This window comes from Oenanthe melanoleuca, chromosome 3, assembly GCF_029582105.1.
Source record: "Oenanthe melanoleuca isolate GR-GAL-2019-014 chromosome 3, OMel1.0, whole genome shotgun sequence".
Taxonomy (NCBI): Eukaryota; Metazoa; Chordata; class Aves; order Passeriformes; family Muscicapidae; genus Oenanthe; species Oenanthe melanoleuca.
In genome coordinates, this window is record NC_079336.1 from 61,729,382 (window position 1) to 61,755,961 (window position 26,580).

Below are 26,580 nucleotides of genomic sequence, written 5' to 3' on the forward strand. Positions count from 1 at the left end.
GATATGTGTGGTAGTGGCCTTTTGTGTTGCAGACTTTTTTGTATATTAAGAATTGATCATATTAGACAAGTTATTAAATTGCATTTTGTTAAACTAAAGAACAGATTGCATTTTTTCCTACCAGAGTACTTAAAGAAGCCACTTATTTACAAATTTATTATGGTCCACTGCTTACAGGAGCTGCTTTCACCTAATCTTTTGTCTAACAATCCTGATGTATAAAACCCAAATCCTGCCAGACTGTTGAATGTGTCCCTTCTATCCTGTGTGTCTTCTATTTCCTTGCCCATTTACACAGAGCAGACTGGCAGCTGTATCTCCCCTTACTTCAGAATCTTATTTGTACAGTTGTAATTGTGTGCGAACACCATGCTTGCACTTTGGTTTTAAAAATTACCTTTTGACTAAAACTGGAACTTAAGTGATTTTATATATTATGCTTCTAAAGTTAAATCTTCTAGGTGTTTATTTCTTCTGGATTTAGTAAAATTATTGGACTTTATTATATTCTTCCATTCCTTTATTGGTCTGTAACAGTTTGGCCTTCACTTTCTTGCAAAATAAGCATTTGCTTCTTCCTCTACCTAAACTTGATAATTGCTATGAGATCTGTACTGAATATCTAGTTCAGCTCCATACTTGATAATTTTACCCTCTTCCATCAAAGCTCCTCATTGTCTTTTGTCTGCTGCTCTGGTCTCTGGTGTTCAAGAGCAGCAGGGAGTGACAGTGAAGGAAGTCCCTGTGGTGCCTGCTGAAGAGGACGTGAAGGCAGGTGAGTCCCAGTGAGCATAAGGGCTATGAATTGGCTTCCTCTTGCTCAGGATCTGCAGTGCAGTGAGGTGGAGCAAATCATCTCCTGGTTTATATCAGTGTTCCTAGATCCAGGGGATTTCAGAGGTTGTGGCCCTGCTGTTAGGACTGACAAGCAGGAGGGAATTTCTTCTTTGAGAGACTGAATTGTGTGCAAAGCGATACGCTAGTCTCTCTCCCCTACATCAGTTGCTTTATGTGACCAACAGTTTCTTCTCTTCATGAAGAACTATTATTTTTGACTCCTTTTGCCACTTTTCTGTTCTCCCCAGGGTTCATAATTTAACTACAAGTTTGGTCAACAGGAGCAGTTTGCAGTGAGAATTTTGACTTTGGAAGTGTATTTTCATTTTAGAAGAGACTTCTGAGAAATTTCTCAGTACCTCTTAACACAATAATCTAGTGTTAGAAGCATCTGCATATTTTAGTGAGCTGTGTCACCCTTCTGGTTGTTGGATACTGTCTGATTTTTGTAATTTTGATGTGAATTGTGCAGTGATGCAGTTTATAGCTGATCCCCTTCCTTAGGGAAAGGAATAATTAATGGGCCATGTGATTTTTTTTTTTCCCCCACCTACACGTGTTACAAGAACAGATTCTTTGTTTTGTGCCATTCCAGATGTAGTCTGTAGGTGACATCTGTTCACATCTGACAGTTTTTAATATCAAGAAGTGGGAAAGCTTAGCAAAAGTTAGTAATGAAAAGTTTTATCACTTATTGCAGAGATTTTTCTCCCTTTTCAGAACTGATGGAAACTTGGCTTTGTCATCTTATATTCTTTGACTAAAAGTTCTGTATCGACAACTGGGAAGCAGCTTTAGGTTCTCTGAAGCTTTCTGTGCCCACCTAGAATCCATTCCATGTTTTACCTACAAATGCCCTTATTAACATAAGGTCCCTAACTGAATTACTCAGTCACAACCCAACTCAGAGAGTTGTGGTATTGATTTCAGAGACGAGGAAGAGGCTCAGGAATATGAGTTCTCTATTGGTCTGCTGGGAGGATCTTGTGAAAGACTGTGCTTTCTTATCACTGAAGCAGTCTGAAAAACTTAATTTCCTACCACTCCCAGTGAATCTTTGGGAAGGATATCTTCCTTCAGGAGGTGCTGGGTTGGTTGCTGGAATGAAAGTTGGTTTTGTTTTTGTACTAGAAAGACTTAAAGAGTATGTATATTACATCCAATTTTCCAGCTGATGAAATTGAAACGAGTAAATGTTACAAATGATTTGAGTAAAGAGGCTAGAAGGGAAATTATAATGCAGTCCTTTAAAAACATTTGTATAGATTTTCTTCAAGGAGTTCCTAAAAGATTTGAGTTCTCTATCAGTGAGCTTCCCTTTACAAAGAGACTAATGAATACAGTTACCTGACAATTACTGTCAGAATATCACTGCTGACATATTCCTATAATATACCAGACCTGTCCAGATACTCACTACTTTGTGAAGGACAATTTATATATCATTTCATATATATTAATTATTGTATTAATATATATTTAATTAATCTGTATACGCTCTCTCTGTATGTGTAAGTACAGTTACTGAATAAAGGCAGAGCAGAGTGTATGCAACAGCCCTCAGTCAATTCTTGTTAGGAATTAATTAGTTCTTTAGTCCCACCTAAATAGTAAAATTGTATATAGGGTTCTTGCAAAAGCCAGACTGACAAAGGGAACCTGCTAAACAAGTAAGCCTTGAGTTATTGATCAGATGCCTTGGGGAAAGGAAGTTCTACAGGCAAGACTATTGAAACAACTGATGTAGCAGTGTTAAGCAAGGTCTGTGACCAAATTTCATTTCCACTTAACTGTAATGTGTTTGCCAGTGATTGTAGGTACCTGGGAGGTGTTTATCATCCTGATTCCTCTACCAGGTTTTCAGATCTCTGTGTGATTTACCAATACATTTTTCATAGTGACACTGACTTCAGCTACATCTGTGTTACTTTCCAGGTTTATCTGAGTAATCAGCGAATTGTGTACAATATTTTAGGGCATTGTTGCATATCTGTGTGAAATTGAATAGTTACTGTGGGGAAGGTGCCCGGCTGTGCCTGTTGTATGCAATAAAAGAAGGACTGGTGGGTGATGTGATGATTGGAGACATTTTGGGCACAGTAATCACAGAGCACTGGCATTTTCAGTTCTCAGAGAAGTCAACAGAACTGCTCTTCTGGACTTCTGCAGGTCAGACTTTGGCCTATCCAGGAGACTGAGTGAATCTCTTGGGAGGCAGTCCTAGAAGGCAAAGGAGTCCAGGAAAGATGGACATTCTTCAAGAAGAAAATGCTAGTGGCAGAGGAGGAAGTGATTTCCATGGACTGAAAGATGAGCTGATGAGGAAGACCTGTCTGGCTACACAGGGAGCTTTGGCCTATGACCTTTGGAAGAAGGAGCAGGCAACTTAGGAGGACTACAAGAATTCCACAAGGTAACTCAGGGAGAAAATTACAAGAGTCAAAGCCCAAGTAAAACTTAGTCTGAGTGCTGCAGTAAAAAAATGCTTCTCTAAATACATTAGTAATGACAGGAGGGCCACGAAGAAGCTCTATCCTTTTCTGGGTATGGGGAGGAACATCGTGACAAAGGACAAGAAAGAGGCTGAGGTACTTCATGCCTTCTTTGTGTCACCCTTTAATAGCTAGACCACTTGTTCCCCAGGTCCACAGCCCCCTAAGCTGGAAGATAGGGGCAGGGAGTAGAATGAAGCCCCATAATCCAAGGAGAAATGACCAGTGACTTGCTGCCACACTTGGGACATATTTATGGAGCCACATGGGATCCACTCAAGGATACTGAGGGAGCTGGGGAAAGTGCTCACTGAACCACTTTCCATCATTTATCATCAATCCAGGCTAATTTAGTAAAGCATTTCGTAGTTTCCCACAGCATTCTCCTGGAGCAACTGGCCACATGTGGCTTGTACAGATGCACTGTGAAAACCTGGCTGGATGGCTGGGCCCAGAGAGTGTTGGTGAATGGAGCTACATCCAGCTGGCTGCTGGTCACTAGTGGGATTTCCCAGCAATCAGTTCTGTCCTTATCTCGAAATGGGGATTGAGCATACTCTCATTAAGGTCACAGATGATGCTAAATTTGCTGGGACTGTTGATCTGCTGGAGGGCAGGAAGGCTCTTGCAGAGGGATCTGGACAGGCTGATCAGTGGTACAAGGACAACTGTGAGTGCCAGGTCCTGTCTTTGGGTCACAACAATCCTGTGCAGTGCTATAGGCTGGGGAAAGAGCAGCTGGAAAGCCACCTGGCAAAGAAAGACCTGGGGATGCTGGTTGGCAGTGTCTGAACATAATCCAGTGTGTGCCCAGGTGGCCAAGAAGGTCAATGGCATCCTGGCCTGTATCAGCAATGGTGTAATCAGCAGGACCAGGGCAGTGATCATCCCCTGTACTGGCCACTGGTGAGGCCACACCTTGTGTTCTGTGCCCACTTTTGAGCCCCTTGCTGTAAGAAAGACATGGAGGTCTTAGGCATGTCCAGAGAAGGGCAATTTAATTTCTAAGATCTGAAGATAAAGCATGTAGTTTAACTAGCAGGAATAGGATACCTGTTGTAAATTGCCAATATATGAAGAGGGAAATCTTTCATTATTTCTCAAAATACTTTGATGTATGAAGCTGAAGTCATTCTATATTAACAGTATAGCAAAAAGAACAGGTATTTTATAGTTGTATAGAAAAGTTTTTCTAAAAAAAGAAAATCTTATAAAGTCATAAACAGTGGATATGTTAAAGTAATTCAAGTTAGGTAAAATGAAACACTACATTGAATCAATGCTTATATCTGTTTGTTTTAATGATTCTGCTTTTGTTTCTTGCAAGTTAGCCAAATGTGAAAGGCACAGTCTGAAAGGGTCTTTGACAGGCTTGCTGTTTGTAGATATTTCAGTGGTTTAGAACAATATACATCATTCTCCATAGTTACACTTTGGTTAGGAACTCTGTCTTGAATTGTGGTGCTAGTTTTAGCAATATCTAAAACTGTATTGTGAATAAAGGCTGAAAACGACAGCTGTCCTGCTTCTGGGAAATTTGGCACATTTCAGTACTATTTGGCTGGATTATTTACAAATTTTGATTATAATAATCAAAAGGCCCTTCTTTTGCTATTCATTCATTTTTCCCAATAATCCTGTCAGCAGGACCTCTCCTTCTGCAGTGGGAATTTGAATATAATATAATTTTTTGCACACTGAAAGATAAACAGCATGTTGCTTTTGTTCCTGCTGTGTTTCTAGACCTCTTTACATTTTAATTTCTGCCCACATTTTTATCCAGCTTGAAAAGCTAAAGTAGGCCTTAAAAGAAAATTATTTATGTATGTTATGAAGAATGTTCAGACTTTCATTGTTATTCAGATGGATGTATTCTTACCTTTTGTTTAAGGCTAATTTTAGGCATTTGATTTCAATGGGACACAGAAGCAAAAGCAGCAGTTGAAATTCTCTCTTTAAGGTAACTGAGACATGGCAATACAGTCTGCAGGCATGGAGCTGGCACTGATTGCTTCAAACAGCTGATCAGCTAAAAATATCTTAGATTAAAATACATCTGAAAATATTTTAAAATAATTTATACAAATAGTTACATTTTGCAGATTAACTGCGTGGGTTTAACCACAAGAGAGCAGTATCACACCGGGTCTATGCTGCAAATCTTAAACTAAAAAGGAATTCTGTGTTGACAGCATCAAGTCTCACAGCAAAATTTTAATCCCTTTATTTTTATTTTTATAGTGGTATACACTAAATTGTAGGGGTAGGTGATTCTGTCTTACTAGCATTTTGAATTGTGTTTATGTGCACTTGGATTAGTAAAAAGTCAACACTTGTCTAGTTTATTCTCTTCACAAAATAAAACTGCTACTTCATTTTATGGGAGAACAGGCTGAAGATTTTATGTAGTGAGTTAGAGAAGAGTTTGACATGGCAGTAAATTTTTTTTCTGGAAAAATATCCTCTTTATCCCATGTAAAATGGTCATTGGAGATTTCTCTTTGTGGTCCAGTACACATATAATGAACACTCTCACAGAATTGCATGGATTTGTATTCATCTAGCTTATACATGTAAAAATATGCTGCTTTTTACTGATTAAGAGTCAAAGTGACTATGGGGCAGAGAAATTTACATTTCTTCCAGATGAAACACTATACTGCTCTTCTGTAAACGTGTGTTCTTTGCTTCTCACATGTACACAGTGACTTGAACGAGTTTGGGGTATCCGAAAAGCTGGGTAAGGGAATGTTTGCAAAGCTGGGCAAATTTTAACCTTCAGTAGTGTCAGTCTTCAAAGTGTCAGCTTCATTCTTACCATCTGTGCTTTCTCTTTGGTAGCTGGCATTTTATTTAGTGGGGAATATTAAACTGGATTGATTGTTCCCACTGCTCTGTTTCACTGTATAGTTCTCGTGCCGTAACACAGCAGCTGTGTTTGCTGGGAGGCAGTTGCCATTGAGCAACAGCTGCTGGCGTAAAGCAGCAGTAGGAAGAAATTTAAAGTAAGCTTAGTTTTAGTTTTTTTCCCTGTGTTATTTTTGCCTTATGGCTGTTTGATGCATTGTTACCTTACAGTTTACAGTCTGTAAGTATTTGTCCTGTTTTTTCTATAATGAGAATTGTGGGAATAACTGAGATAGCAGAGGTTGTGTGTTCTACTGCTGAAGAGTGAAGTTTCTGTCCTTTGAAATATTGGGGTCTTTCACTGTGCATTCTATTGTTTCTTACTCAATTTTTTCTGTCTGGTATTTTACTCATCTTTTTCCATTATCCATTTTGTAGCAGGTGTTTTTGCTTGACTTGCATACCATGTTTGACTGTCATCTTCTGGGGCAGGCTTGATAAGCCAGGCTGTTTTTAAACCCTTTCTTTGCTTGTAGGGAAATGTTTCTGAAGAGAAGTCAAGCTCAATGTTCTTGGTTTTAATTTATGAAGTGCGGAGTTCCTTACCAGCATGTACAGTGGGAAAATAATCTCTACTTCAGTATTTTGTGATAATAAAAATAGGTAATTTGAAGAGATACTTTGGTTTGACTCAGGTGAAATGTGGGCTTTATCAACACCCCCCCCCCCATTCCTATGTGCTCATTTGACCACTCCAATATTTTTCATCCATTTGTGTTTGCTGCTTCTGTCTGTTCCTCTCATACGCACTGTCTGCATATATAAGAATTATATTAAGTCTTTACTAGTTACATTTCTGAGGAGTCTCTGTTTTTTCAAGACTTCTAGCAAATCCCCAGCCCATTTATTATTTCTCAGTAGTGGCATAGCCTTTTCTTTCAGATTTGAAGAGTATACTTTGTATTTAGTATATTAGAACAATGCAGCTGCTAATGAGCCTTCTACCAAATAATTTTCTGTATAACCTAGCTTGTTACTGAACTAATTTTTGATGTTAAATTAGATTTTTGAGTTCATAAATAAAAGAATAGATTGAAGATACATTGACATAAGGCGAGTGAAATAAACAGAATTTGTGAGATCCTGCTTTTTGCCTTGTGAGTGCTTGGAGCTGTTGCTAGGAGAAGAGCATGGTAACAGTGCTCTAAGCTGGTAGTTGCCCGGGGAACCCAGAGACACTTGTGCTATTTCTACACATCTGTACCAACTCACAGTACTTTTCTTCCATGGACCCCCTTTTTCCTCTTCTCTAGCATAATAAAAGGTGTGGGGGGATCTTGACCACAGCACTAAGTCCTTTGTCATCCTTCAGCATACAGGTCTCACAGTCAAGACTTAATAGCTTTGAAGGAAATGGTACTTGCTCATATCTTGACTGAGCACCGGAGTGGTGAATAGCTGACCCAATACAGGTTGAGGATGATGAACATCACACCTGGTAATGGGTGCTTTAATTTGGAAGTTGTTGCTGTTCCATTGCTTCAATATGAGTAAAAGTCTCACTTAGGAATTGCATAAATTTTTGGAAAAATGGAATGTATTTACTTAGAAAAAAATCAAGGATCACTAAATTGTCACTGAAGTAATTATCTGATGGAAGAATAAGTTAAACTCTGTTTACTAGAACAAAAAACTTTGAACTGCAAATGGCAAAGTAATTTAAATCTGCAAATTCTAAAGAAACTGGCTGACGGACATATCTGGCCCTTTATATTTACTTTGAATGAACTTTGCAGTAATAAAGAAATTCAGAAAATTGTGTCATCTAAGTTTTCTTTTTAAGAAAAGTAGGGTAAGACATGACTATAGGTCAACTGGCATGTATCAGTTTTAGGCCAAAAAGTCTGCATAAGGTGGTATCCTTTTGCATAGTTGGAAATACCTAGATATTCGAACTGATCTCTTGTGACTTTATTGTAAAATAGGTGTTTTAAATCATCTTTAACAAAAATAGCTGCAATAGAATAGTGTAAATTAAAATACACAAAGTAGATGTTAAATGGATGTAGAACTGATTAGCTGGCAGATAATAGTAATCACTGAAAGGAAGTATTTCTACTAAAGATTATAGAGAATGGTACTGGGCTAATACAGTCTCATATTTTTAATAATAAATAAGTGGTAAAATTTGTGGATAATTAAAACCAGAAATTATATAGAGAGAAATGATGAAGATATGAATGATGGCAAAAAGCGACAAGATAATGCCAGGTTAGGTCTTCAGAAGGAAAATACATTCTAGTACAATCAGTTGAAAAATGATACATCTGTTTCATTCAAACTATGTTTTCAAAAACAGAAAATCTGTTTGCTGTGATTTGATTTGTCTGTGAATGCATGAAGATTAAGAAAAAGTGCTAAAAGCCTTTTTCTGTGACAGAGGGAAATGTAATATTAGCCAGTTGTAGGAAGTAAAAATTTAACTAAAATAATTTAAATGAGAGTGCGTTTCAATGAGTATGACATCCATAGTGGGGAGTGGTGACTCTTCTTTATTTCTTCTCTGTAGTAGAACCCAATGCTAGTTTGACAGGGACCCAACTACAGAGGTAAACAATTGTCCCTTTTTGACAATGATGCCTTCCTTCCTCGTATGTTTATTTTCTAGTCTATTTATCATAGGTTGTCTCAGAGAACAGTTTTACTATATTTGTTTTACATCTCAAAAGGACTTTGAGTTTCAAGAGTGACTTGTGCTACTCTTGAAGATGCAAACTCTTTGCTGCTATTCATATATTTAAGAAGACTTCATTCCATCATGAATCTTGGTAAAATTTAAGCTTGTGGATGTGTCGTGCCAGCTGAAAAATGACATCTGCATTATTATATAAGATGGCCCTGAGAGCAGTGTAACACCCACAGGCAAAACTTCAAGCTGTCATGTAACTCAAGAGTGATGATGTAAGCTCTCCCTTTAAATTAATGACACTGAAGTATCAGAAAGAAGGAACTGCAGTTGGATTGGTGAAGGAATAAACTCAAAAGAAAAAACAACAAAACAGGACCCCAAACCCCTAGCAGCACGTATAGATTTTTTTTAAGGTACCTGGAGGTGATCAATTCACTTTTTTCCACAAAACCACAGAAGTTGTGCTCCTTTATCATGAAAATAAAAGCTGTCCTTTCACATCTAGCTCTCTTCAGGATCTGTGATGATTTGCTTCTTGACCTCTAACTTGAATCTGTTACTAAATTATTTCTATTATAACAGCTTGTCATGGGAGCAGCACTGGTGTTCCTTGTGCAGTTTGTGATCTGTAACTAGAGCGCTCTGCAGTGTAACCACTGTGCACATAAAAAAACTACACCTCTGTTTAGCACTTCTCACACAGTGTGACTGTTGAGTTGCCATAGTCAAAAAGCCAGATAATTTTGGTGGTGGTTTGTATTTCAAAACCTGTCAACATAAAGGCCTAAGTAGTGGAACTGGTCAGAAGAAAATGGAGGCTATTGGTCACACAGGATTATATTGCAACATATTTAGGTCTTGGGCAGGTGGAGGATTTGGCAAAAGGCAGCTGAAGTCCAGACACTGTTCTTATGCTTTGTCCTAAGCAAACATTAATAGTAATATTATTGATTGTTCTTCCTTAAAACTAGAAAACTGAAAAACTTTAAAAAAAGGAAAATATTTCATACTATTGTAAAAAATGCTTAATAAAAAGTGGGATGGGAATTGAAGTGGATCTGAGCTCAAGAAGCTGTTTTTCTTGAAATAAAAAGCCAGGCTTTATTACGATAAAACCTCTGTAGTTTTATCTAGGGAGAATACAGGAATTATCAAGGAAGACAGAAACTAAAAAAGGGGCTGTGACCTTGCATGCAGGTATTTGCTTCCACTTTAACTCAATACTTTTCCGAGTTGCAGCAAAGTCTCTTAGGCCCCTTTCATGTCTGGCCAACAGCAGAGGCTCACAAGCATTTTATTTACTTGCTGCATTCTTTGAGTGAGCTGTGAGCTTCTTGCTATGGCTCTCTTGCCTGAGATATCCTGCTGCAGTTTCTTTCTATCTTCCAACTAAATCCAGAGCATCTCAGAGAAGAAAGAATTCCCTGCTTCTCTTGAGGGAGAGATAAATCACATTGATCTTTAAAAGAATATAACATATGATTGGAATCATAATAAATACCATCATTTCCCAAATCAAATTATTTTTTGTGTTGCTTGTGATTAGTTAGTGACCTCTAAGAAGCTAAAAATGAGGCTTGATAACTGATTTTAATTGTCTCCAGACAGGACTCCTGATAGACCAAGCATAGAGGATTTGTGAGGATCAAGTGCAAAAGGAAATCAACTACACAGCTTCTTATCCAAGTTTCTTCACTTTGATTCACTAATCCCTTCAGGTAACATAATTTCTGTATTATCTTTGTAGCTATAATGAAGTTAAGGAAGTGTACCTGCTCTGTTAAAACTTTAGTACACACCTTTATGCACCTAAAGCCAATGCGCCCAAGTCACTCAGCCATTTGGAGTGTATCCATCCCAAGTCTTATTTATGTTTCTTGATTTGTTTAATATCTGCCTTTATTTAGGCAGTCTTCAGGCAGTGGCCTTGCTGAGGAAGATTTCCTTTCCATGTAGAGAAAAGAGGGAGCTGGGGCAGTTACCATGCACATCTGCAAGCATACTAATTCATCCATAGCACTGATAAAAGGGGCTTCAAAGCACCAAAGTGCAAGTGGCCACTACTTAATGATCCATGCAGAAATGGTGGAGCTGGTGGCAGTGACTTTCCTGATGCATTGAGGGAAATAAATGTGCAAAGGTACCACAGAGGGCAGTGGCGATGCCCCAAAGTATTTGTCATCTACATGGAACCTCATCCCAGCAAAACAGTACATTTTTAAACAAAGTAATTCCACTCATGCTTTGGTCTCTCAGCTGAGGATAACAATGTATCTACTTTTTCTCCTCCTTCTAGAAGATGACTTGAAATATATTTATCCAACACACAGAGCATGGCAGATACAAGCAAGTGATCTTTGGGAACAATACTTTGTCAATCTGCCCTTGAATCTACCCTAAGTTCCTATTTTCTTTGACTTTGGATTGCCTATCGTGGCCTGGCCTCTGCAGGTGTTGGTAGGTCTGGTTGTAGAAATGAGGCTGGGCATCAAATACACGTGTAGCTGTATTTCTTTCGTAAGTATGCTTATGTATGAGATAAGCTCATAGGAATCCTCTACACATATGCATGGAAAATCTGGATTTGGAATGTAACAGCTGCTGAGCAGCATGAGGAGGTCAGGAAAGCATCATTTTAAACTAATGGTGGATTTAAGTATTACAGTGTATTTTCTTCAGGATTATGATTTTAGTAATATTTATTTGTAACCAGGAATTCCCTTTTTGTTTCATGTAAATGTTCAATCTTTTAAGCTTTTCTATGTGGTTAAACGTTAATATATTCTTATGGCAGCAACTTCCATATGTACTGCGGCACTTTGTTCTACCTCTTTTGATTTGGGGAAAGCAGCTCTCAGTCTGCCCAGATGTTCTGAGTGTTTTTTTCATAGATGGTACTAATGAAGCTACAGTATTTTTTCCTCTTTATCTCTCCTGGAGGTTTTTCATGATTCAAATTGCATTTTGTCACCCTTTGCACTTCCCACTCTTGTATTTGCACTTTCTAGAGAGGGATGATTGGTATACAAATTGAATTTATCTCTAGGTGGTAGGAGTGCTGGAAATAATAGAACAACTCCTCTGTTTGTACAAATTCTAATACTCCACTTTAGTTATGACGTCTTAAGATATCCAGATCCCCTTCCTAATCTAGCAGTACAGTATATTTAGAGCTCTGTAGGATACAGGATTCAAATCTTCTCTCTAAATTGCATTACTATAAAATCTGACATGAAATTCATCTGCTGTTGTGATACTTCCTTGTGTTTAGGTGTGCATGGCCCTGCATAGACACCCAAGGTAGCTTTTAGGAAGTGCTGCTGCTGGTAGCAAAATCCAGTTGTCATGGATTAAGGTACTGCATGTGTTCAATTCTGCCTAAGAGCCAAACAAGCCCAGGATACACTGGTTTTACTGGTAGAGCCACTTTAAACTCTTCTCTAACCTGTGATTAATTTTGCTGTCTGTCTGTCCCTAAACAGCCATTTGAGACTCTACTATACACAACATCACTGAAAGATTGAGAGGTGTAGAACTGGGGACACCACAAAGTTGCTTTGTTGGTAAAACCAGGGTATTTTGTAATAGCATTTACTTTATTTTGAAGAAGTCTGGGCATTGGAGAGAAAACGCCTTCCTCACCTTCAGCTAAAAGGAGTGTCTGTCGCCTAATTGATTGTCACATACATATTACATTGTTTCTTCCCTGGTTGAATAGATATATTTCCAAGATTTTCCACCTAAACTTTAAACCATAATAATAAGTATTTGACCAGAACAAAAATATTGCCATATAATTAATTTTTCTTTTGCTGTCATTGATGCATTTCTACTTGCTGGTATGCATTTTTTGTTTTAAACCATTAAACATCAGCATCCATCCAGACAGTGCCTGTGCAGAGTGGGAAGATGTATTGATTTAGCTGTACTTGAAAATAACTCTGTTAAATCTGTTACAGAAAACAGAGTGGTTTTCCAATGGTGACTATGTGGAGCTACTCCTGGAGAAACCATCACAACTCCAACCCTATATAGGACAGATCTCTAAGGGGCTTCAATTTAAAACCAATTTTGCAGTTCTCCTTGCGTCTGGAGGACATAAGAAAACACTTACTGTGATTCTGAAGTATGATTTTTTTTTTTTTTTTATTTTTTAGAAAAGTTCAAATTTAAAATTTTGGCTAAATAGCACTGAAACAAAATGTATTTCCAGCTCTTATGTTTTGTTCAGTTGTAGTATTTGCATGGCACAAATTATATGAGTATTGCTACTGACCACTTCAAGGTACAAATGAATTCTGGCTTTAGAAATGTGTCAGAGTTAAGAAGAGTCCCTGCAGTGATATCCATAAGTGATGACAAGTATTTCTCACTTAGAAATACTTATCAGTCTAGACCATCAATACTTTCATATTTTCAATTAAACTTCACAAGCTTCTGTCATGTTGCACACATAAAGAACATGGTCTGAAACAAAAATGAGAAAAAGGAGATTAAAAGTGACCAATGATCCTAAGGAGAACTCATTACTGGAACTGAAAAAATAGTTTTAGGAAAACTCTCCTTTAAATACTTTACCAGGGAAACATTTTCCCTGGGGTTTGAAAATCCTTCTAGTACATGTTTAGGAAAATTACATGGAACTGCTTTCCTTGCTGGGAACTCCATTTATATTCATACAGCAAGTCTAAGGGGAAATTTAGAGAAAAGTTCTTCTCAGAAACAGCGCACTAGGAAAGTGATTATTCTGTTGGTAAAAGGAGAGTCAGTGAGAGAATGGATGCAGTGGGATTTCTGCTGCCTTGTCAAACCAGAATGTCTTCTGCAAACAAAGGACATCCTTCAATCAACTGGCTTTACCAAAGAACTTGGAACACTTCACTTTTTTTTTTTTTTATTAGTTGTCATTCTTCGACATGATGAATACTTACAGCAGTATGTTAAAAAAGATACAGTTAAGTCTCTTGGCATCATCACTGCATAGCAGTCACAGCATTTTCACACAATCTAGTGCTTCCTTTCAGAATGATGCATATGGCATATATACGCACATATGGGGGCTGATTCTTGGTCCCAGTGAAGTTGGGGGGACCAGTGTTTGGCCCATAGAGTTGTATAAGATATGTGACTATGTATATATAAAATGCTTTACAATAAACATGACATATACAATCTTGAATTCAAAGATAAGCAGAATATATTTTACATCCAAGTCAAGCTTATGCTTTGCACTTAAAAGTTTATGTACCTAAAATATTGGATGGATTATAGAAACAAAGAGCAACAGTTTGCACCAATCAAAGTAATTTGAATACATATTCATGGCATGAAGCTTGCCTTGTGTTTTTGTTTTGGGGGTAGCTCCTTTTTTTTGGACTTGCAGGATTTTAATTTAAATTTAATTATTGACTTTTGTGGGCCATGGGGGTCATGGTGACATCAGGAGGGGAATGGGCATACTTCATGGACAACTCAGCTGAGTGACTTTAAATATAAGGCAATAAATTATGGCTGGTACCTGAAAATAAAACTGTGGCTACGTAATTTTCTCCTTTCTGAGGAGAATGCATTTGGAGGGCTAAATGTCCATTCTGTGTCTAATTTAATGGAAACTTTCAACAGAAATTTAAATCCCAGATTACAAAAGCTGGTGAGATCGCTGTGCAGTGTAACAACAGCCTTATCTCATTTACAGCTTTCTCATTCATCACTGGGGAGGCTTTGGTTTTCTTCATGAAAACCAAGTTTATACAAAAATAATTGACCTGTGTTGGAGATTAGTTTAGATACAACTGCAGATAAAGTGTTTGGGTTTTTTTTCTTTTTCCTTCATAAACTCTACTTAATCTCAGCTATTCCTGTTTTTGTTCTTTGCATTCCAAAGGTGCATGTTGTTAAAAGTCCTTTTATTCCTCATTTGACTGGTGGCTGAACCACTAACACTTAAAAACACAATGGTAGGTAAAATCTTTAGTTAATGACAATGCATACATATGCATTATTTCAACCAGACTAAGATTTTCACTTATTATCACTTATTATTGTTGTTATACAGAATTGCCTCTTAGGTGGTATGAAATCTTCATTTAAAGGATCTAGATTTTAATTGCATTTGTGAGGCATAAAAAAATTTTACCATCCTGCTTTTTTCCTCTTTCTATGTATGAACACCTTAACTCAGTTTGAAAACTTCAAAATCTTTCAGCTGCACTGGCCTGGCGGGAAAGAAAAATAATTTGCAAGGGGCCTTCTGTAAAGTGGCTGATAGGGCTGACATCACCAAAATCTGTGTTATCTGCATAGCTTTTTTATTCTGTGCACCAGCAGTCTGTTGGCACAGTGGGGAGAAACCTCAGTGCAGAAATGCCCTCCAAACCAGAGAATACCAAATATGTGTCACAACTGCATGTGCTGAGCACTGGTGCTGCTGGATTGGCTGGTACCAGTTATGGTTTCTACGGGAAATCAGGTGGTTGCATTTTGCATTACAGACCCCAGGGAATCTGGCTCTGCTGGCAGAGCCCACCCTTTCCAAGTGCTTCTGTGTGGAGCACCTGAGGCAAACTGGCCCAGGCCCAAACCTGTGTAATGAGTTTGGCTCACAAGTACAGAAGCCTTGCTGGGGCCACCCTGAACCTCTTTCAAGCACTGTTTCATTAGACAAGGTGATTGAAATCTAGCTGGTATGTTCAGTACACCAAAATTCCCCCACAGCCTGATAATTTCCAGAAGAGCTTTTTAAAGTTGGAAAGTTTTAACGTGGTAAGAGCAAACTTGTAATGGAACTTGTAGATTTTACGTGTAGGAAAGGGCTTGGGTTTAATGTGGCTGTAACAAAATTTGATTTGTACCTAAGCTTTCCTGTTGGACCTATTTTCTGGAAGCTCTTCAGAAACAGCTTGACAATGTTTCTGTCAAGAGCTTTTTATGCTGCTAGATGCTGGGTTTAACTACATTTCAGAACATTTTAAAAAAAAATCTTTGAAGTAGATGGAAAAGGGCTTCCATTTCTTAGTAAAAAGATAAAACACAGGAAATTACATCCTTTTGTATGGACTTAACTGCTTCTAAGCAGCGCATTACATTGCTCACGTAATGTTCTAATAATTGTCCTACATCTGTCAGAAGGAGAGGTACACCTAAAAAGCTGCAAAGTAGTGGTGCTTCCACCCCCACCACCCCCACCACCCCCATGTGGTTAAGAAGACATTTATGTCCCCTAGTTAGAAACAATTTAATTCTGCTACAAGTCTCTAGAGTGCCCTTTGCTTGCTGTGGTCCTATTACATGAATCTCATTTAGATTAGTGGGAGGAAGAGGGAGGTTTTCAATTGGTTGTACCTTACATAACAGTGGAGGGGCAGAAAAACATCGCTGCAGTGCTTTGTGCACTCACTGTGTTTTGCCCCTTTTTACTTCACTGGGTTTCAGCCTCTTTTCTCTGTAATAATTTGTGGAGTAAATCATCCTTCACTAAAACTCATGCTTTTTATTTTCCTCTAAGTATATCAGTCACCTTATGAGCATGAACTTTCTCTCATCAAGTCAATATCCCCTGTAACTGAGAAAAATGTATTACACTTTCCCTTGCACTTCTGTCAGTAAATATCTTTCTCATGTTTCTCAAACACCAACTTGAAAAGCTCTTTCTTTGTTGGCCTCTTCAAGGTCTTCTCATCCCAGCGTGACTATCCAAACGTGATTACCTGGCCATACCCGCTGGCTCTTTTGGAAAGCAGCTGTACAGATTTGATGTACGGGGGGTTCACAACAAGGCTGTACTTCACCTGAAAGCAGTTATTCCTTCTGGGGGCTGAGGAGAAGGGGACAATCCCTTTGGTGCCACACAGTAGTGTCTGAGAAAACAATCTCACTGAAATGGTGGAAGCTTAAGTAAAGTTTAATAAAGACTTTCCAAACTGAGGTTTATGGCATAGTTAAGGCCAAGTATCTTTCACAAACATGAGATCATAGAAAATTCCTCAGCCACTATCATAGCTATGGCGATTTTTCTTAATAGTCTGACTACAACACATTCTTTTCCTTCACTGACTGAGACAAATCTAAAAAATCAGTTGAAGTATTCTTTTAATTAAAAGAATGCATTTTAATTAAATACAAATGCATTTTGATGCTGACTATCTAAGGGGGGAATGTGGGGAACAAATCAGCTACACTGCAACATCTCTCAAGAAAACAACTGAACTCCAGAACTAATGCTGTGCTTTGTAGATAACTAAACTATTTAGTAAAAATTCACACTCTTGAATAAATGGTAATCAGGCTGAACTGTCGAATCATGTGGTGTTGCTTTGAGGCCTGGGGGTTTTTTTGAACTTAAAACTTCAGGCTCCGTGAAACATTTGCCTAAACCGAATGTGCAAGGTACCATGGATTAGCAACACGGACCCGTATGGAATGTGTTTGAAGTTTTCAAGAAGTTATCCTGCCAGACTTCATTCCTTAATGACCTTTGATACACCTTGGATAGTGGAAAGGCAGTTCAGAATCATATCTTGTAATCGTATGATTTTGGCAGCTGTCAGAAGATGAGGGATGCTAAAAGTTAAGGCTTTTATCCACAAACAATGGTGTATATTAATAAACTCTATACCATATTTACAAATGCTTTCTCTTGTATTAAAACTAACAGTATTCTGTTCACAGTGCCAATGTTTTTACAGGTAGCAATCATCCCACAGTACTCCAGTATTTTGGCATGGGAATCAGTAGCGCTTTCTATTTACAGGAAATGTACACATATGAATATAAACAGGTAACTTGAAACAGTACTCAAAAGATAGATCTGTTTGTGTTTCAAAGGTTTAGACTGTACTACACCTTCCCTTTCGGCTGCGAGGGAATACTGTTCCTTGCAATGAGAAGATGCCTGTCTTTTATCCAAAGTGGCATAAAAATGATTACCAAAACGAGCCTTGTTACACTGGAGGTGTGTATATGGAGAGTAACTTCAGTCCAAGGTTTATAGATCTGTTGTTTAGTGCACAGAATACAAAAGTTAAAAAGTTTTTAACTACTAAAACAACCCGACTCTGCCCTCTGTGAGCACCATCGCGCTCAGTCCACGTCCTCTGGATGCTGGAGATGCTGGTGGTTTAATGTGCAGCCCAGCTGCCAGCCTAGAAAGGGTGTGGCGCTCTTGGCCTATATACACATGTCACAATATGACTTGTGGTAAATGAAAAGACCACCAAGAGTGCCTCTCCATGCCCCCTGTTCTCTCAGCAATCCTCCCTGTTTCACGCAGTCAGAACTGGCCTGGCTTCCCTGCTGCTGGCTGGGACTCCGCACTAGGGCAGTTCAGGATCAGGAGTGACTAATGGCATCAGGCATGCGCAGAATGGAGAGGGGGAGAGGGACATGAAGATCAGAAAGAAGCCCAGCAGAACCATGGGCATGTTCGTGAGGACCCTTAGAGCTTTGCCATTTCTTGCCTTTGCACGGTGTTGACAACAGGCTCCTGCTCCCCAGGACCTTGTTTGCTGCTGTGACCAAGACGGAGATAGCAGTGCTACAAGGAAAAGTGCAAAGCTGCCACTAGGGAGTCTCTTCTTCATTTAAAGTCTGTTCCTGGCTGCCAGTCACTTGGCCTGAGTGGTCGTTGCTCCTACTGCTGCTGTGTTGCTTGTGGAGCAAACTTCTCCACTTGGCCTTGTTCCTCCTGAGATGGTTTAGCATGTTTTCAGATAGGGGAGTGCTGCCGGTAAACTGAGCCCACCTCTCAAAGAGTGGCTCAACGATGTATGTCATGAACCCTGGAGAAACACACAAGGGACAGCTGGTGAGCAACAACTTAATTCCACAAGGGCACTGTCCCACTGAATGCCTCCAAAGCACAGAGCAAGGTTAGTGGGAAAAGCCTGATGAGAAATAACAACAAACTCAAACAGACATCAATGCCCTTGAAATGCACAGCTTTTGACCAGCATACATGACAAAATACCTGCATGTGTCACAGCAAACTTTGTGACAGCCAGCAACCCTTTGAGGAGATTTCAGACAAGAAAGTAACCAGTGTTTAACACTGGCTGCAATTTTTTCGCATGTTTTTTTTTCCCCTGTGCAAAGACTCCTTTGTCTTCCTATTGAACATTTTGCTTAGATAGGTTTCTCTGAACATTTTAATTTAGAACATATTTTTTAACTTTTATGGTATCCACAGCTCTTATTGTTAAAACAACTGGATCAGAGTGGGGCACGTAGTAGATAGAAGTTTCTCTTAGAACAACTGCCATAAGTGAGATAAACATGAAGAGAATTAAACTAATACTTACCAATCTGGATGCTTGGTACTGTATCCTTTTGCTGATTACAAAGGGGGCTTATTTCCAGTTCAAATTTTTGTTCCAGATCACCTGCAAAAAAAGGGAAAAAAAGAAATTTTTTCTGCCACTTTTATCTCTTCTCCATGCCTGTCCCACACTCTTACAGTGTCTGCAACTGTGTGAGGATTTGGAGAATTTTCTACCAATGATGACCATGGTAAATGTCTAAATACCTTCATCTTCTGGACCTTTTAGGTATCAGAGAAACCAATTATCCATAGAAAGAAAAATCCAACCAAAGAAGACTTTTAGATGAACATTAAATCTGAGCATGTAAGTTTTCCTGAGGACCTTAATTTTTAAAATAGACTCTCTCATGTGAAAGATTTTCAAGACATTCTAGTTCATTTACTCATTGTTCAAATTTCTTCCTACCAGAAAACTGCAGTATATCAACTTTAGAAAAAATGCATCTCCAGTAGTACTGTAGTGGAAATTGCTAGTGTGTTCTGGTTGAAGCAGCTTGTAAAGGGAACTGGAGCCTGGCAGCCCACAGCTGTGACTGCACTAACAAACTAATAGGAGCCAAAGCATGGACTTCACCAATGTTTCAAGTGTCAAGAGCTATGGAGGTCAAGTTAAAAATGTGGAAAAAGGATGAAATTAAAAGACTGTCTTATTATTGTGCAGTAGTTGTTTTCAAGCTATGCCTTTGCTGCTGCATGGAGCATATGTTTTTCCTGGGTCACCCAGGAAGTCCCCAGAGAGGAATCTGCACAGGACTGACTCAAGACTACAAAGTAGTTGGCTGAACTCATAGCCACCTTCATAGCAGAGTATTTAAATAATTGGACCAGGAGGTCTCCAGTTCCAAATCTGGGACTGCCCTGAAGGTTCCTGCAAGCAGCTCCTGTTGTGACCAGCCCTGGGGACTGTTTCAAATTGTTGGAAGAAAAACCTGGCTGAGGGATCTGCTCACTCCAGATGCCACCTCAGATTGCTCCTGATGCAGAACTGACCATGTTTGACATTGAGAAGATGCTTATAAACAGTCAGCAGAAATTATTCGTGCAGAAATGTCACACAGGACAGGCTTCTGCACATAGTGATGGCAGGACATGTTTTTTATGGAGTTGAAAGTAATCAATAGCAATGACCATGCTGGATTTAAGAATTCAGCAGAAAAACATCTCAGAGGGTGTAATGTGCTCACTGCCATGCAAGACAACAGTCACTTTTTCTGCTGCAGAGACTGCATTCCCCCATGCCTGCAATTACTTCATGCAAAGGTTGCTCTGAGTTAAATTTTGGGTGTAGGGGTTTTCTTAGAACAAACACTCTCTGTCTGTGAGTGCAACATGTTCATCCTTTGTGGTTGTCAGCCTTCCCTGCCAGTGTACAATCCTGGTTACTCCATGAGGTACAGGACCTTTCCTGTCTACAGTATGGAAGGGAAGTGAGAATTAACTAGCAAGCTAAGATGTGCCACTTCTCTCAGACAATAATATTTTGTCCATCTGATTTACTAATAAGGATGTAGTGAGGGCTAGTTAGGGAAAACTTTTCTGGAAGAAAGACAGACCTGCTAGTTTAGAAAGAACACTGTATTCAACCCATAAAGAAACATTTTGCTTTAAATTCACTGTTTTTTTAAAAGCTCTTTTCTCCCCACTAACAGTTTTTGCAACTGTGCTACTGTGCTGCTCAGGTTCTATAGCCCCATATAAAACATGGTGTGCATTCCTAAGCCTTGCCTTTCTTCCCTCTGCAGCCTGCAATCACTTCTTAAATGTGAGCAGAGTATTTTCAATCCTAGTTGAGTACTTAAAAAGTGTAAGGCAAACATTTTAGCTTCATGAACAATCAAAAGGAACAATTTAGCAAAACTGAGACACAATAACAGTTTCTCATGTTTCCAAATGTGCAATTTGTCTTTTTCTCATCTATGCCTCCAAAAATTTTTGACTAAAAGAAAGTTTCTAACTCCAGTGATATCCCCTCTGCAGGTATTCTGGGCAGAAAATGGTCGATCTGTCTGGCTCAAGGTATATCCACATCTTCTTGTCTTTCAGAAGTCACTTAGTTGACAAAAATAAGATTTGCTTTTGCATGGTAAGAACTTAAAATGACAGGGTTTTTTTTGTTTTATATTATTATAAAAGAAACAGCATGAATTAGTTTCTGAGAGCTTTCATGCTAGGGAAAACCTCCCAAGCAATTTTAAAACTTTATCAGAGAAACTGATCATTAATGTTGCTTCAATATTAGCCATTTTCTTGAAAGCTTTTTCTTACTACTTCGAGTTTCATATATACAAATCAAGTTTTATTAATTAGCCTGTGTTCCTAGCTGTGTTGACTTTTAAAAGACCTGAAAACAAAGTATTTCTAGAAAAGATTTTTGTTAGGAGTGGCTGTAGGCGTCAGATGCTCTCTGAAATGTAACAGGATTTTATATTTACTAACATGTAGTGTAGATGCACCAGAACACTGGAAGATCAGGATTTGAGTCTCTAAAACGGCCTTAAAAATGTTCTATAAAAAAAAAAGTTAAAACTTTTCATCTGTTCCAGAAGGAAGAATAAACAAAGCACTAATTGGGATATTATCTCTCATCCATAGTTAAAAATAAAAACATGAGACCTTATGGTTTCCAAATGTTGAACTTACTGCCAAAAAATATGTTCAAGCCCCATCATTATGTGTAAGGGGGTAGAGAGGTCTACAAAAACACTTTAAAGTGATAATGGTATCTAAATGCATGCTATTTAATACTTGATTTTGTACCACTGAACAGGATTTATACAGCCACTAGTGATAGTCAGACCACAGTTTCTGTACAATATTGTTCCACATAAAATGCTCCTTTCCTCCCTGTGATGCTTCGTACGTATGGTCTCATGTACTCAGGTGTCCCCTGTGAGAGGTCTATTTTAGACATTAGACTAACAAATCTTGAGAGCAGTGGAAAAAGCTTACATTTGTAAGAGATGAGCTTTCTCAGCATGGTCCCCCAATACACTAAAGGTGAGGTTCTGCACCCAATGAGCTCCATAGTGATTATACCTTCACTACACATCTGACTAACTAAACATGCACTGGGCAAGTTGCTTATGTTGCTTCAAAGGCATGAAAGTCAAAGACATTCACCAGCTTAAAACTGACATTGGCTGAAAATTAACTTGCTGACCTGTTTGTCCTTGTTACAAACTAACTGTACCAGGTACCAGCTCAGATGTGACTTAATTTTGTAGCACAGAATGTTAAATGAACTAAGAACTTCACTGTGTGCTCTTCCACTTGCCTTCAACTCTCAGGATGCTCTGAACCAAGAATTTAGCAGTGATTAAACTCTGCGGCACCCTGTATTGTAGCACAGCATGACCTTGCCTATGGAGATAGAGCCAAATGGTGTAATTACTGTGTTTCAAAAAAAACCCTGCTTGACTGTGCTCTCTGCAGGAGTCTGAAAACATTTGCAGTAGGTTCTAGCTGAGGTTTGGCTTGCCTGCTTTGGCCCTTTCAGCAGCATGCTGGGAAGCATGTTTGAACCCTTTCTCTGCATTTGCAGGCAGAAGAATGTGTCATATTTGGGAAACAGTGAGGGTAAGAGTCCCATCAGAGCTGTAGTGGGAGCATGAAAAGCGAGACAAAACACAGTGTAGGATTCTGGGGCAGTGTGGCGCTGGCACCATTCCAGCTCAGAAATGCTCATGGTGACTGGGCGGTCTCAGAGAAGAACCCAGCCGTGGGCTTTTCAGCTGAATTCAAGTGCTGGGGCACAGCAAAACCCTCCCTTTCTGCCTGATGCTGCTAAAGGAGCAGAGAAACGCTGCTCTTCTCCTGCCCCTTCCCACTTTTCCAGTGAGGCAGCACAGCTCTGAACAGCTCATTCTCTAGGGACATTTCAGCGCTACCTCTGACTTGTCACACAGTAACCATGGAAAGCAGAGGTGAAAGGGGACTGCTGTGAGTTGAGGGGCTGACCTTGGCGGTAAAACTCTTCACAGACCCGTTCACTCCACTGTTTGCTCAGATCCCAGACCCGGCAAGGGTTGCAAATGTCAGCACACTTGAGTGCAATCTGAAAGCAAGAAGAAAAGTAGTAGTGAGAAAAGAAGTTACGGTTTTGCAGTGCTCCAGCAGTAAACCTGCAGTCATGGAACTCCCGAGCCCCACCAGCAATGCTGAGAAGGGTTAAGATTACCTTCCAGAGATTCAGCCTCACCCAAATGTGCCCTTTGAGGAAAGAGCATTTATTTAAGCTGCAAACAAAACTTTCATTCAGCCCTCCACATTACTGTAGTGAGAACAAGAGCAGGGCCACATTCCAAGGCTGCAAAGTGTTTTGGATATTCCTTGCAAGGAATAAGCCAACAAAAGCCTCAGGCTGGCTCCTGCTGACTGCTTGGCTCAGCATCCATGGCTGATGACAAGGAAGGGAAGAGCCAAGCTGGTGTATTTGGGCATGATTTCTCTGTGGTCTCAGTGAGTGACCTTGCATCTCACTTCACTTACACTTCATCTTAATGTCTGCATATTTTTGTTTACAAAGCTAAGCACAGGGCTCTCCACACTGCCCCTGGCCTGGTTTCACTCCGTTAACTAGTACTTTTAAGTGCTTTGTAGGAGAATGAGTACAGGGAAAAAGGTTTTTAAAACCGAGTAACTACTTCAGGAAAGTAAACCATGTAATAGTCTGCCTCTCTTACTGCCTTGGAACAAAATATCATGTGCCTTGTTTCTTCACAGACTGAACACAGTCATTCAGTCTGACAAAAGTCAGAAGTCATTCTGGCACCCGGGACAAAAACATATTTCCTCTTAGAGTTCAGACCTGTGAACCAGCAGAGGGAAATCTCCTAGTCATTTTTCTCTTTGGATTAAGCTGATCAGCCTAAATGTTATTGTCTACTGCAACTTTCAAACTTTCTTTAGCTTACTCCAATCAATCAAGATTTCTTGATTTTTTTTTCTTCTCTTCTTCCATAACTAATCCACCAGATAAGTAAATCTTACTATATCTGTTCCCTTGTTTCTAAGTTCCTAGTGAATAAAACACTTTTTTGCCATAGCTGAGAGCTGTAATTCCTCTGCTTTTGACATTTGCACAACTTTCTTGCCTCATCAAGAAATATGGTCAACCTGTCACTCTGCCCTGCACTGTCTATACACGAATCTGACAGAAAACTCTGTTTGAGGCAGGACAGGTGAGAAGCTACTACATTTCCCATGCTTCTTCCCATGGGGAAGAATTAACAGATCAGAATTCTTTCCTTCCAGCTGTCATCTTTCCTGTGACTTTGATGGAAGGAAAATATGTAGGTGTTTGTTTTATAAATTGCTTCAATTTCTTTACGTATTTAGGAATGAAATTAAAATAATTGCTCCAAAGAAGCAAGTATATGTAGCTACATTAATCACAATAATGCTTTAAAAGGCAGAGGTTTATTCTGGAGAGTCTGCTAATGACTGCTGCTTAGCTGGAAAAAGCAGTGTGAACCTATTTGATTTTTGAATAAAGCATGGGTTTTTCATTAGCTGGGCAGTTGCACTAGAGAAGCATCTGCTGCCATGGCAACAGCTGTCTCTGCAGAGGCAGTTTCTGAGCATCCATCATAGGAACAGAACTTGGAGACTAATGTCAGGCTGTCCTGGAAAGAACACCAACAAGGAGACTTTCCTGCACGGTGCTAGAAAATAATACCAGTGGAGGGACATTTGCCCAAAGAGAGAGACACTACATGAAGCATTACCTGGCAAGAGAAGCAGTGTTCTGGAAATAAAATAATTACTAGCTTATTTTCATTCCTTAGCGCTTGACACTCTCCTGTATCTGTTGCATTCACAGCTTTTTAACTCAAGGAAATTTCATAAGGAAATACTGGAGGCATCTTAATGCTTGCCTGATGTGCCAGAAGGTGGCAGAAGGGAAGCGTTTATGGTAATAGGTAAGGAGAGGCTGATGTCCAGACATGCTATAATATGCTACTCTTAAGATATACTAGGAGATACTGTGACCTGAAAAATTAATAACAATTTTTGAAAAAACTGAAGTTACCTGAAGCATAAAATGTCTGTCTTGTGCATCCTCCAGCCTCAAATCCTGATTGTCAAGGTGAGATTTCAGACGGATCAAAAACTCATTCTGCCTGTTGATGTCTGTTGCCAAGATCAGGGAGCCCAACTGCTGCTCAATGTCCTGTCTGCAGTGAAGGTAAATAAGCCCCTTTAATAATGGAACTATTCAACATTAAGAGCTCAAACCAACCTGCTCTGGATCACTGAAGCTGGCATAAAGATCTCTCTTTCTTTATGGACCCAGTCTGATCTGTTTGGTCAGTCTGCTGGGGTTTGTAGGGTACAACTGTTCTACCTGCCCAAATGGGTTCAAGAATAGATAATGTAGAAGAAAAATGCTCGTTGGCACAGGTTGTTCTGAAAGCTTCAGAAAAGCACTAGCAAAGTACAAAAAAACCCACCCTGAAACAACAGCAGGTTGCTGATCAAGAAAAATGCTCACGTCTTACCTCAGCTGCTCAGAGCTGAGTGGTGAATACTGCAACTTTGAAGTTGCAGTCAAAGTTGTGAAGGTCTAGACTGAAGTCCTTTAAAGCTCTTGGTCTGATGCAAAGAATTTCTGGAGGGACATGGAGCTTATTGCTTCCAGGTAACTTGTTTATATTCTTGGTAGGGTCACCTGTGATTTAAAATGTAATACTGCAGTCTGTTCACTGTCTCAATCTCCCATCCTTGGTGGGACTAACACAAGTAAAAAGCTAGCAGCAACTTGGCCAAGGTGCTCATGTGGCTGCTCTTTTTTTGCTTTATCCATAAAGACTGAACCACATTCCCTCAGTGAGGTGTGGAAGTCTGAAACAGTCTTGATGCTCCTTGACCAACTCCTTCAATTTCCTGTTTTTAATCACTATTTCTTTCCATATTCAGTTGGTGCTATGTAAAATGAAAAAGGCCAACAATCCATCTGAACAAGTCTACTTTTGCTGGGACTCCCCATGTTCCTGGTGCTGAGAGTGGCCATTCCTGTGCTGCAGAAGTGGGTAGGTCTTAAAAAATACTTCTGCTGTATAACTTTGTCTCATGATTTCATAGTGGTAGGAAGTTCAGCCTGTTCTGAAGTCAGGGCCTCTTTGCCAGCATGCTTTTAAGAAGGGAGGAGGAGGCCATGGCTAGTTTCAGTGGTTCTGGTGGACACTTACGTGACCTCCTTGGGCAGGTGGGCGAGCAGCCGTGACTCTCGAAGCATGCCTATGGTAGAGCGCCAGTGGTGGTTCTCCAGCACGGAAACGTTCTGGGGAGGAATAACACCAATAAATGCAAGGATTAGGATGGTATCCATGGTACAGGTACACATATGGATTTGTCATATCACGTGATGCCCAGAGCTGGTTGGACATGCTGTAACATGA

The 26,580-nt window shown here is 39.5% G+C and overlaps 1 protein-coding gene and 1 long non-coding RNA gene across 4 annotated transcripts in view; one reads left to right on the forward strand and one right to left on the reverse strand.

The window, feature by feature from the left end:
• The first annotated feature begins 2,612 nt into the window (after positions 1-2,612).
• On the forward strand, positions 2,613-14,196 carry LOC130250655 (uncharacterized). Its single transcript, XR_008840018.1, has 2 exons — positions 2,613-3,250; positions 10,470-14,196. It is a non-coding gene; the product is annotated as an uncharacterized LOC130250655 (long non-coding RNA).
• Positions 13,812-26,580, reverse strand: part of PDE7B (phosphodiesterase 7B) — a 168,943-nt gene continuing 156,174 nt past the window's right edge. For all 3 annotated transcript variants that reach the window (XM_056486535.1, XM_056486534.1, XM_056486533.1), the window contains 5 exons: positions 26,371-26,462; positions 25,212-25,356; positions 23,138-23,234; positions 19,161-19,241; positions 13,812-18,641 (listed from right to left, as the gene is read on the reverse strand). In XM_056486535.1, coding sequence (XP_056342510.1) covers positions 18,424-18,641; positions 19,161-19,241; positions 23,138-23,234; positions 25,212-25,356; positions 26,371-26,462 — 633 coding nt within the window. In that variant the 3' untranslated portion in view covers positions 13,812-18,423. The remainder of the gene's footprint in view (positions 18,642-19,160; positions 19,242-23,137; positions 23,235-25,211; positions 25,357-26,370; positions 26,463-26,580) is intronic.